The following is a 13,436-nucleotide window of genomic DNA, read 5'->3' on the forward strand; positions in this document are numbered from 1 at the left end:
CAGCTAAATAACAATCTTGATTCTTCCCCATGTAAGGCAGCCTCTTACAGTTTCAGTGAACAGGACCCAAACATCTTTGGGGGCCATTACTTTACCTACCACATGCTGTTTCATGAAGATTTCAGTATGCCTGTGCCTTGCTTGTGTGTTGGTGCTACCTACTGTTGAGCATTTCCTTTTCTTCCTTCTGTGGCCGTTTTAACCTCAGGGTAAAAGTAGTACTACTGACCAAAAGTTCCTTTGGAATTACAATTTGGCCAGGTTTCCTTGACTCACACCTGTAATCCCAGTGTTTTGTGGGGCTGAGGTGGGGGGATTGTTTGAGACCAGGAGTTCAAGATCAGACTGGGCAACATAGCATGACCCCCATTTCTACAAAAAGTTTTTTTAAAAATTAGTGGGGCATGGTAGCATCTGCCTGTCATCCCAGCTACTGGGGAAACTGAGGTGGGAGAATCACTTGAATCTAGGAGTTCAAGATTGTAGTGAGCTATGATCACACCGTTACACTCTAGCCTGGGTTAGACCCGGGAGATACCCTGTCTCTAAAATAATAATAATAATAATAATAATAATAATACTCATCTGTTCCTTGAAAGATTCAGATTCTGAGTTGGTTTTTTTCAGTTTTTTTATTTTTAATTTTTTTTTACTGCCCTCCACACTGTCTGATCCCACTTTAATATGACCTATAGTGCTTTTGGAATCTTCCTTTTACCTTATTTGGGCCTTTGGGCCCAGGAAAAACAGAAAAACAAAAAATTTTCTTATTTCTGTTTTTCCTAGGAGAGACTTCTTGGGGGGAATAAAAACAACCCAAACCCCTAGCATTTACCCAAGCACGACAAGCTAATTCACAGAGCCCACCTTCCAGTCTATCTCAGCCACTCTGTAGAATTGACATTGGCTGACAGACGAGAGGGCCTCATGCTTTCCCCAGTGAAGCAGAAAGTTGCATCCTGAATCCTGAACGCCTGTGTGTGTTAGTGATCACACCCTTGATGTTACCTTTCATTTCAACAGCTCTCTTGGCTCCATTTGCTTTGAGCAGTTTTCATTTCCTGCCAGCACAGTGGCACAATTTGCTGGCATTTTCTTTGGGATGCTTTTCATCAAGAGCCTAATGAGTGCCTGGGTTCTGGCTGATGATAAGCATGAGGCTGCCAGGGAAATGCCAAGAGGCCCCCTCAGCTCTGGAAGGCATCTCCGCCTGATTTCCCACCTCCTGCTAACTGTGGGCTAAGGCACCCACGTATGGGAAATTTTCCATGACTAGAACTGCTCTGACAAGCGACTAAAGTACATGCAAAGAAACCCGAAATCCAGTAAAGCCCACCTCCTGGATGCTTGGCCACAAGGAGTTAAGCAGAAAAATAAACCTTAATGGAACTCACTAAATGGACTTGTTAAGCCAAACTCCTGACAATGGATACACCCAGATAACCAAAGCACACTAATGGTATACCTCCAGAGATAATAAAACTTCCACTAATTAAATAAAATGTTTTCCTATATCTCAGAATTTACTATCTACACCCAAGCATTTTACCAAAATAGGAGGTTGCTATGTTATTAGCCTAATGCAGCTCTAATGACGATCTGCACTTTCAGAGTATTATTCACTGGAGCTCCTAAGGGTTTTGGCAAATGTGATTCTTCTCCCAGCTTGAAATCTCTTTTATCTCCTGTTCCTCACTCTTCCAGTCCTGTGTGTGTTCTCCAAATTTAGTGCTTTCCCTTTAATTTGTCTACTTGTGTTCCTTTATTTCTTATATTTGGTGTGATTTCTCTCCCTCTTAAATCTTCTTTGCTTTCAACTTTCTTAATAGTTATTTTAAAACCTAGGTTTTAAGATGACAAGTCAATCCAAGAGATTATTACAAAAATAGTTTAATATCTAAATCATGGTCATATATACAGCAGATGCCTTATCATTATTTAAGAAGGGAAGTACAATTTATCTCTCTATAAGGTTGTCTTTCTGTTCACCACTATTTTAACTTAAAAACAACAAAAGCTGCTTCTAATCTCTTGCTATGAGAATATTTTAAGAACTAGATCTGGAGATTAGTGGTAAATTACACCAGTACTAAGAGCTCCATGATTTGGTGACTCAGAGGTCTTTTGGGTTCATGGCCGTGGAGAGAACATGGAGATTTAGTCTCAGTTACAGAAGGAATTCTCATTGACCTCGTATGTCTCATATGCCCAGGTCATCAAAGGAGCAGCCTGGGCCTTGCTTTAGACCTGGCCCAAATAATAAAGCTTTCACAGTAATTATACATATGAGGCTTTGTTCAATATTTTAATATATTCCCTTCCCATTATGTTAAAAACTCACTTTCCAGAGCATTGAAAAGTGGAATCAGAGGATGGTTTATGACAATTGTCCTTCAAGGGCTCCTCTTCCTCCTGACCATGCTGGTCCAATACACTGTTCATTATTAGATCAGAGGTAACAAAAATTTCTGATTTGCTCTATCTTCTCATCACTTAAATATGAAAGATGTCCTAATTTTATATCACAGAGAGGGAACTCACATCCCCTTTGACCAATTACTCTTGTCCCTTAATCACCAGGCCCCAGTAAGGATGTCACTAGTCCTTTACCTTAAAAGAAGGATCCACAGGCATGAAGAATGCTTTTGCCAAGAGGTTTTTATATACAAACTAAATTATTTAGCTATCCTCCTTTTTTGTCTTTTTCTCATTCTGTTTTTTTTTTTCTCTTTCCTTTCCTGCTTCAAACATTCATTGTGCACCAATGAGGGGCCAGCTCCAATAACATCTTCCCTGAGAGGCCTTTCCCTTCCATGATTACTCAGTTTTAGATAGTATCCTTGAACTTTGTGTTCATCATTGCATTTCCTTTTTATTTTAGTCATAGCACTTATTGTTAACCCATATTTTCTACTTGTTTTCTTGCTTGCAGCCTGTGTCTTCAAGCTAGAAATGCAAACTTCCTAAGATCAGGGAGATATTATCTGTCTTACTGATCCTATCACTAGGAACTTAGTTCCTAGTACAGTGTCTATCACATATTATTAGGCTGGCAATGAATTTCTGTTGAACGAATGAATGGTACTCAGTATGAGAGAGGGTGTTGAAATAGAAATATTATTTACTTTTATAATCAATGCTATCGAACGGAAAAAAATTATATAAATATTTAAATAAAATTTTATTTAGCCAAGTTCTTGGAAGAAAAGATACATGATATGAACCTCTATAATGGTGAATCTTACAACAATCTGGAAGAGTCAGGAGAGTTAAGACTGTCTTTCAAGCTCAACTTGAAAGATGAAGACAAATTGATTAATCAAAAAGGGAAGAGAAAAGCATTCCAGTCAGAAGAAAATTTTGCTGTTCCAATACATAAAAAGAAGAGCTTTAGAACATTCTTTAAAACATTTTTTTCTATTTATTTGCATATTAGGATGTGCAGTTAATAAGAAACCTATGATATTTACAGAAATGGCTACACAGACAACAGAAAAGTAGTAGTTAGTATTTCTGAGAATATCAACTCTCCAGATGCCATATAGTAGGACATAGAAAAGAATGTAATGTCTAAAATATTTTCCTTTTGTCTCTCTTATTGCTTTCAACTAGCATGTACTGGACATCTATTAGGAGTCATTGACTGTATTCAAGTTTTTGGAAGACAATGAACTAATGGCCCAAATGCTTCCTCTCAAGAAGCTTATAATTTGGTAAGAGGAGAGAGTGTTTCAGTATGAAGTGGTAAACACAGAGACAGAGATATGCACATAATAAAGTAAAATATAAAGAAAAGATATGTGTGCTAGGCTGGAATGTCAGGGAAGACTTTCCAGAAATCTTCAATAAGACTAGGAGACTTCCATAAACTAAGTCTTGAAGACCAAGTGGCAATCAGAAATATAAAGAATGAAGTGACAGGGAGAGGACAGAATGGATGTAGAGGGAGATTGAACTGCCATGAGAAAAGTCTTGGAAACATGAAATAACATGATATGTATAGAGAAGAATAAGCAGTTTTATACTATTACTGCTACGTGAATTGACACTGCCTCACGGGGTTATTATGTGGATTTGATGAGTTAATAAATGTGAAGTGTTTAGAACATGCATGACACAGAGTGCACACTGAGTGAATGTTGGTGATCTAGTGAATGTGACGATGGTTGTGGCACGTGGGGTTGTCCATGTAACAGGAGAAAGAGGACATGAGGTTCAAGAGGCAGGAAGTACACAGGACAGGAAAATCTTTGTATGTTATGATATCAAGCTGAGCCTTTTTGTTATGGGTGATGGTATGTCAGAGAAAGGTTTAAAACTGGGGAATAATATGGTCTTATTTGCACCTTGAATATATATATATCTCAGTCTATAGTTGGAAAATAAATTTTAAAATGCTGAGGACAAAAAAGGGTAGCGATGAGGAATGGATCAGAAGAAGTATTATAAGAATCTGAACTAAAATAGTGATAGTGAAAAAAAGTAAAAAGGATGGATTAAAAATGTACTTAATTAAGCAAAATAAAGAAGACTTTTCTATTGAATGGATAGGATGTGTGGTGGGAGGAGACGCTGAGGAGGAAAAAGTAATCAAGCGTCATTCAAGATTTCTGACCTAAGTGACAAAGCGGATGCTAATACCATTAAATGGGTGATTGAATAAAGAATACATAGTAGAAGAAACAGAATGATAAGGACAAAAAAAGATGTTAAGTTCAATTTTGGACTTACTGAGTTTTGCAGGGTCCTCAGATATCCAAGCAAAGAAATCAAGCAGTCAATTGGTGTGGTAGCTTGAAAATATGATTACAAATTATTTGACATTCCACCTTGACTATGGAGAAAAACCCTGCTGTAGGAAAGAGGCTTGCAAATTTGTGCAATAGTTTTAAAATATTGTTTTATATATTTGCATGTGACTATGCATATTAGAATAATGTCTTTGGATTACTTTCATAATATTTTGATTAGTTATTCTCAAATTCTCCTTGATTTTTCTTCACTCTGAGGCTTAAAATTAATGGTATAACTTGAGCCATAAATAAGAAATATCAATATAATAAAACAACACATGTTTTATAGATGCAGGGATTGTCCAGAGATGTTTGGCAGGAATATAAGCCCTTCATTAGTGGGTTTATAGCGGATGCCTATTATCCTAATATATCATAATTTCTAACTGTACACTAAAGCATGTTATAAATTAGGAAAGACCATGATATTTGGGAGGTATGTGGTTTTGACTGAATCTCTGCTCTGCACTTACCAATAATAGCTACTGCCATTCTCACTGAGAATCTGTTATGTGCCAAGCACTTAAATCTTATCCTTAAACCTCATCAGAATTCTGTAAAGTGGTTATTAATATCCTCATTTTGAATTTGAGGGTAAATGCTGAAAGAGGTTAAAGAACTTGCCCAAGGTGATTAAATAATAAGGATGGAGTTTAGGCTTAGATCTAATTTTACAGTGTGTTGGTAAAAGCTTGAATTCTAAATAAGACAGACTCCCTGTTTGGTACTCTCTCTCTACTCAACAGCTGCATGGATTGGGCAAGTATCACTCAACAGCCCTAATCTTAATCTATTAATGTATACAATAAAGACAATACCAATTTAAAGGGTTATTTTTATTAAATTATATATAAATATATATGCATATGTAAGAGATGCTTAGTGAATGTAAGTTCTCTTTTACTATTCATTTTATGGATTTTTATGATTATTATATTTCAAAAACATTTTTCTGTGTTTTCTCACTACAATGATGAAGGTTCTTTTTATTCTAATGACAGTTGAGATTATTTTACTCATTTTTTAAAAGAGAGCAACTAAACATGTAAGAAGGTAACCAGTATACAAAAACAAAAAAATCACACATGGATTCCTTATCCCAATCCACTCTTGCACACTAAACTAGTATCACTAAACTAAGTTACTGAACTTCAAATAGGAATTCAATATAGAAAAATCCTGGGAGTTTATAATCCATTGGTGAAAATTTGTCAAATAATTTAATGAGTCTATCTCTTGTTACTTGTACTCCTCTCCCACCCTCATCTATGTTATATTTTTACTGTCTTAAAAACTGTAGAAACTCATGACTGTAAGATTTCATTACTTTTAGAGACTACACTATAGTACATTACTATAAATAATTCACACAATACTACACTTGTCAAAAGGAATGAACAAAGTATATATCATGGTACAGGAACCTTGATTTTTATTGTTTTTGCTCACTTACTCACTAATTCTCCACCTCCAGCTCCCTGTCACTGTGAATTAGGTGTCTTTGCTGTACACAAATATTGTATTCTGGGTAATCAGATATTGTGATAGAAGCCTCTGTATATTACTTTAACTGGTGTCGGTACTGAAGCGAATAAGAAGTTTTTAGGTCTGTTTCTAGTTTGGGTTATTTTCTGACCCTAAACAGCCTGACATAAAGGATGCTTTTCTTTGTCAAAGGCAGCCTTTTCAAATCTAACTGCCAGGCACACTATTGAGCTATGTGTTCAATTCTAATTGGCTGAGATCTTTTCAATTCGGCAGGTTCATCTTTAATGCAATGGATGTAAGGTTATGTGTAGGTCTTTTCAATGGGTTTTCCATACTGGTGATTAGGGCAGAGGATTTGAACATAAGCAGGCTGCTGGCTATTCCTTCTGACCAATTTAAATCGATTCATACAGGTACTTTGTACCACAGGTAAAGGGCAGAACAAATCCAAGTGAGTGAGGCAGCTATTGCTACTCTTTCAGATGGAATAGTAGAAATGAAGAAGGTGGGGATGGGGAGGGGAATCACTCTAAATACTGTAAAATTGGAATTCTAAGCAGTCTGGCAGATAAATATTGAAACTTAAACAGTAGGCTTCTGTGTAGGATCAAAGTTGCCAGGAAAATTATTTTCAAGATTGATTTTGATATCTTTAGGTTAAAAAGGCTATGCAAATAGAAAGCATTCTTTATATCTGATTCCATGAGGAACCATAGTAGTAAACCCTTTTCTGAAAATATTCCAAAAGAGAATACATAACTCTTCCAGAACTCCAAATCACACATTCATGTGACATATCAGAATGGTAGAAAGAAGGTCAGTCAAATTTAGCTTGGGTCAGATGAAAAATTTCAGACAGAAACAGGTGCTGCTGAGAAAGACTCCACAGTTTTCTGTTGAGAGATTAGACTAGGATGAACTATTCAAATTGGGCATATTCAGAACTATACCTATTCAGATAACACCCTTGATTGTGAAGCTCCCTTCTTGTTTATCTCTCCTGGGATAATATGGGGTACATAGTAAATCATGAGGGGGCCATTCTAAACCATATCAAGTAGAGTTTTAGTCCTTCCTCAACTTTATCTTCAAATTGCTCAGGGAATTCCTTAGTATACCATATCAACTAATTTAGTGACTCCCTCTCCATGGAGACAGGGAAGCACTTCTTTATTCAAAGGAAAGAGGGACAGGCACACTGCTGACAATATTAACAGGGCCACTTTAATTCTTCCTGAACACATGAAAACAATGCAACATTTTTTTCAGGAAGAGGAAAAATAGCAACAATTTCATTTTGTTGACTGACTTGCCTTGCCCTAGAACATATGCAAAACATCCATCTGTCTTCCGAGCAACAACATTCAATTTGTTAAAATTCATAGTAATAAAGGAATGCAACACTGATGCCTGGCACATTAGTTTGAACAAATACGGTGACAAATATGGCATATGTTGCAGGGGCCAGTGGGCAAGTCCTCTAAGCTAAAGGATCTTTGTTTACATTTCACAGGAAATCTTAGAAGCTTACACAATGATTCATTGTTTCATAAAAGTGTGGAATTCCACGAAAAATAAAAGTAAAGCCAGTTTTCAACTATCACTCTCAATCAACTAAAAACAAACAAAGCCAACCCCTGTGAAGAGATAGCTGCAGCAGCAATTTCTGAGCTGCCTTCCGGAAGACTAATGCCTCGTAAACAGTCTTACACTGAAGCTCACATTTCTTGAGAGACACTGAGAATCACTTGAATAAATGCAATGTGTTGAGTAGATAGAATTCAGTAAGGCCTCCTGAGACTTCAGAAAATTAAAGATTTTCCAAATGATATTCAGATGTAGAACTACCTACTTTTTAAATATAAAGTAGAACACCTTTATATCTAATAGAAACATAACCATATGTTAAACAAAAGACATATATCTATGTATATGCATGTTCATAACACAGTACTCTTAATAGCTTCAAATTGAAAATTATCCAAATGCTCATGAACAGTAGAATAAATTAAAGTATTGTGATATAGTCACAAACATTATACTAAACAATAAAAATGACCAATCCACAACTGCCTGCAACAATGTTTAATGAATCTCACATATTGTTGGCTGAAAAGAGTCAGACACAAAAAAGTACATACCATAGCATTCCATTTATATAAAGTCCAGAAAGTGCAAAACAACTATGCCACAAGAAGGCAGTGATCGGTAGATCACTTAGGGGAGTGATTGGAAGAGAATGTCAATGGGGCTTTTAAGGGACTTGTTATGTTCAGTTTCTTCTTTTGGGAGCTGGGTGAATTCAATCTGTGAAATTCATTGACCTATATGGTTATGATACGTGCAAAAGTATATGTTGGTATTTATACAATATTCAAATGAGAAGCCAAAAAGTAAAAGCCCACACAAAACACAGTAGGCCTATATCTAACTCATTACATAACATTCTGTCTGTTCACTTGTCTTTATTAAAGTAAGTCCCCTATCATTTTTCCATTAGCAGTCTTCAGACCTGTATATTTTTCCTTCTCTTTGGCTATGTGCTTACTGCATGCTTACAACAGTTCTTCATTTTCATCCATCAGACTACATTTCTCCTTTCATTGATGGATTTCCATATTCCACTTTAGTCAGAAAACCTTTGTAATCAACTTGGTAGGCTAGGAAATCTTACAGGTTAATAATTTCTATTTTTGGTATAGTCTTTTAGAATTCTAGTATTTAAAAAGATAACTATGTTTCTTTAAATATGTTGATATCCTTAAAAGACAATGCAGTCATCAAAAGTTAAAATAATGATTAAAATGTGCCTTAAAAATCTGGTATATTTTTATAGTATTCAATTATAACCTACAATTTCAAAGACAATATATACTCTTTCATACCACCTAAAAATCTAAACTCCTTAGGAGCGTGTGTGTATGGAGAGCTCACTTATGAGGCAAATATATCTCAATAACAATTACAAAGATACCTTTTCACCATCTCAATATCTTCAGTTATTGAGATGGTGAAAGGGACTTGCGACAAATTTGAAATGATGAATTTGTTATCAAGCATCTTTATTTCTGAGTTACTGCTAGTACCACTGCTATCACACTAAAATGCCAATTACTTAGAATTTATTTTGTGTCAGCCACTGTTCAAAGCAATTTGCATATATTGTCTCATTTAATAATTACAATCTTATGAAGCAGAAGTTATAATCCTTATTTTTCAAATAAAGAAAGTGGAGCTCAGAAATATTAAATAATTTGTACAAGGTCAAATAATATGGCTTGATTTAAACCCAGTTGTTCTTATACCAGATCTCAGGCTTTCACCACTTTGACCTCCAATAAGTTTATACTTAAGCGAATAAGTTTGTATTCAAATAAGTTTATACTTGACTCCCTCACATTTTTCTAGCAAAGGCATTGTCAGCAGGGTTAGATCAGACAAATATTTCCTTTTTTCCCTCTTGTACTTATTTCTTTCTTAAAAATTTGAATCCACATGAAAATTCCCCCATATAAGAGATAAAGACCAGCACTGAGCCCATTCTACTATCATTAGCCATCACAATTTTGTTTCTCTGGTAGCTAGAAATGTTACTTTTCCCTTTTCAAAGTCCCAATACTGAGAATGCCTTTGGCTCATCTGCAGCCTAAGAGTTGCCTTTTCTGATTACAGTGTATTGGACTCTGATCCAAGGGCCTAGAAACTCAAGTACAATCTACAGAAGAAATGCGACTATTCAAGTCATGTAAGCAAAGTAATTATTGATGCATTGACATAATCTATGCAGACAGTTCAATGTATCACCATAGAGACACGATGGTTAAAAATATACCTTTTTCATAAGCCCACATCAAACATGTCTGCTCATCTTTTTCACCACTAGACCTGCTGGGATCACAAGCCACTAGATTCATATCAGCTCCATTATCCAGTAAGAACTGAACAAGGCGAATGTGACCGTGGTAGCAAGCAGAGTGTAATCCTGTAACAGAAAAGAAAGAACAAAAGGAGAAAAAAGAAAAACTACACCCTAATTTTCAAAAGACAGTTATCACCACATAATAGCATTATTTGCAAAGGCATAAAGTAAGGATTTATTTCTTTGATAAAGAACTAATTTTATTATTAACCAAACGAGACATTAAGTAAAATGGGTGTTCTATTGTACTCAATCTTCTACAGAGACCGTCTTTTCCTCAGTACAATTATAGTATTTCTACATCTATTGTAATTACCAAGAACAAATGTTAGTATCTTTACACAAGTAAATGAACAAAGACCCAACACAGGCATTTTTCTCGATCACCAAATGAAGGGGCAGAGCAGTGTGGTCAGTCTGTCCCTAGTGCAGGCCATAAGAAGATGCATTGACTGTAGATAATTTAACACAATAATAAAATTGACCAAAAAGTCAGTCAGTCGTTGTGAATTCTAAATGATGTCAGTTGATAAATACCCTTTCCCACCAGAGTTGAGTGCTCCCAATGCCCCCACACCTCTTTGTATACCATTATCCTTAAGCACTGATAAGCATCCAGAACTAGTGACATTTTCACCACAGTCTTACCAGTGTGCCCATCCCTTCCTTGGTGGTTGATGTTTATGACATTCTGATCAAGAAGTAACTTGACTAGGTCAATGCTCTTGCCATAGGTACAAGCACTGAAAAAAAAAATAAAACAAGAAAGATAGAAGGCCCTTGTTATGGACTAAATTGTGCCCTCTCTTTCACACCTCGAAAAATCATACATTGAAGTTATAACCCCTGATAACCTGACAGTGAGACTGTATTTAGGGATAGTGTCTTTAAAGAGGTACCTAAGTTAAAATGGGTCGTTAGGGTGGGGTCTAATCCAATATGACTGACGTCCTTATAAGAAGAATCTGGGATTAAGACACAGATTACATAGAGAGGCAGCCACGTGAAGACACAGCAAGAAGGCAGCCATCTGCAAGCCAAGGAAAGAGGCCTCAGGAGAAGCCAAACCTGTTGACACCTTGACCTTGGACTTCTAGCCTCCAGAACTGTGAGATGATAAACTTCTGTTGCTTAAACCACCCAGTCTATGGTATTTTGTTTATGGCAGCTCTAACAAACACATGTAGCTCTGATTAAGCCAGGCATTCTAGATGCTCACATGTATATAAGAGAGCCAAAGACACAGAGAAGGCAGGAGGTGATAAAAAACAAACCAGCACCATCTGTAAAGGCTAAATAAAAAATGTGGATATATGGTGAGAAAATCCTAAAGATTCTCACATCCGGACCTTTAAGAAAAGATCTGTAGAAAATTTCTAGTGTTTTTTAATCAAATGTTCTCTAAGATATTAGTTATTTTTCATAAAAGGAGATAAGATATAAGAATTTCATGCATTTTAAGCTGCAGGACATAGGAACTGTTCTGCAAGACAATTGAATGAGAAATTCAGAATGGTTCTGAGAGTTTTAGTCAAAGTCAGGTCTCGGTCTGAAATGATTCCAGGCAAAACCATCTACTGTCTCTCCAAACACTTCCTTGACCAGAGAGTAAGATCTCAGAGCTTTCATTTTACTGAAGGAGCATTCGTTGTGCACTCAAAATCCAAAGTTCTGCCACACACAAACCAGAGGATCTTGGACAAATACTTTGATCTCTATAAGTTTTAGTTTTACCATCTATAAAATAATGATAGACAATGCCTTCTTAATTTGCTAAATTGTTGCTGAAATTTCAAGTGAATTAATGCTTATAGAATCATATTACAAACTGTAGAAGACCTTTCATTATCAGCTCTTTCCAGTTGTGAGAAAGTATTTGTGGAAAAATTAATACATTTCAAGATGCAAGGAAATAAGATTCTTATAGATAAATTTTACAAGTAGATTTGTTGAAACACTTATTTGCAATTCTGATTTCTACTGTTTACTGGGAAAGCTAAGATGCATAGATAAAAAGATTTTGTATGAAATTAGCATGCCTAGTAAATGACTACTGTATTAAACTTTTTGATTAGTAATTCTTATAAATGTTCTTTTCCTGTAGTTTCCCTCATACCTCTGCTTCCGCTATCACTTGTTCACTAACCATACTCTACATTAAAATCATGAAGAGATATGAGGTATGTAATAGGTAACTGCAAGGAGCTAGCATTGGTCAAAGCCCCAACTAAATGATGGCTAAAGGAAGGGCATAGGGACTTGGTTCTAGAAGAAAGAGGTAGTTCACTGGGTCTTAGCACTTCCTCTTCCTGGGATGGCCTTGCCTAAGTCATTTTTCTTTCATGAAATACCATTCATTTTTTTCTTTCAATTGAACAAAATATGAAGCATTCTAATGAATTCATTGCTGACCCCTCTGCTTCTTTGTAATTTCAATCTTATAGTGCTTATCACACTGTGATACTGTACTGGATACACCTCTGTTTACCTTGATACCTTACAATAGGGATCCTTTAAGGACAGCAAGAATCCTGTCATCTTAATGTACCCAGTAGCACCAATACAAGGTAGGTCTTTAATAACACTTTCTTGAATAATTAAGTGAATAAAAAAACTACCATCTCAGTGCAATATATCATAGCATCATTAACTATTTGCAATACAATATGACCCATAATAGTACACATTTAATATTGATTCATTGCTCTTTTTCAAAGAAACTACTTACAGAAAACATGTTCTGAATATATGTACACATATGTGTAATATATTTAAATATATGTGTGTATATGTGTACTTCTTTGTGTATGTGTGTACATATACACACATATACATTTGTATATATATGTGTGTGTGTATATACATATGAAAGCCACAACAGAAATGCACTGAGTGCTTACTCTGTGCAAAATACTGTAATATCTACACAGAAAAATTTGTAGAGTGAATTCCTCATGTAAAAGGAATTTCTTTTATAAATATTTGCTTAAAATGAATATACCATAAACATTAATCGTTACTCTGAGTAGCCACAGGCTTTCACAAAATAAAACAATTGGGCATATACTTTCAACTCACTTCACAAATCTTCTCATATAGACAATCTTTTGGAGGTGACAGTCACCTTCTGATTATAGTTTTTGCCAATTTTAGTACATGAAGTAGCAAAACGATTTGAAAACTAGCCTGAGGTATCAGCCGTAACAGGCATGACCTAATGGGAAAGAGAATACCAG

General features: G+C 35.7%; 1 protein-coding gene across 4 annotated transcripts in view; it reads right to left on the reverse strand.

Moving 5' to 3' along the window:
• Window positions 1-13,436, reverse strand: part of LOC108306626 (serine/threonine-protein kinase TNNI3K) — a 326,709-nt gene that overhangs the window by 174,734 nt on the left and 138,539 nt on the right. For all 4 annotated transcript variants that reach the window (XM_017531750.2, XM_037739690.1, XM_037739692.1 and 1 more), the window contains 2 exons: window positions 10,849-10,943; window positions 10,114-10,263 (listed from right to left, as the gene is read on the reverse strand). In XM_017531750.2, coding sequence (XP_017387239.1) covers window positions 10,114-10,263; window positions 10,849-10,943 — 245 coding nt within the window. The remainder of the gene's footprint in view (window positions 1-10,113; window positions 10,264-10,848; window positions 10,944-13,436) is intronic.

Source organism: Cebus imitator, unplaced genomic scaffold, assembly GCF_001604975.1.
Source record: "Cebus imitator isolate Cc_AM_T3 unplaced genomic scaffold, Cebus_imitator-1.0 Scaffold3, whole genome shotgun sequence".
NCBI classification, from domain to species: domain Eukaryota; kingdom Metazoa; phylum Chordata; class Mammalia; order Primates; family Cebidae; genus Cebus; species Cebus imitator.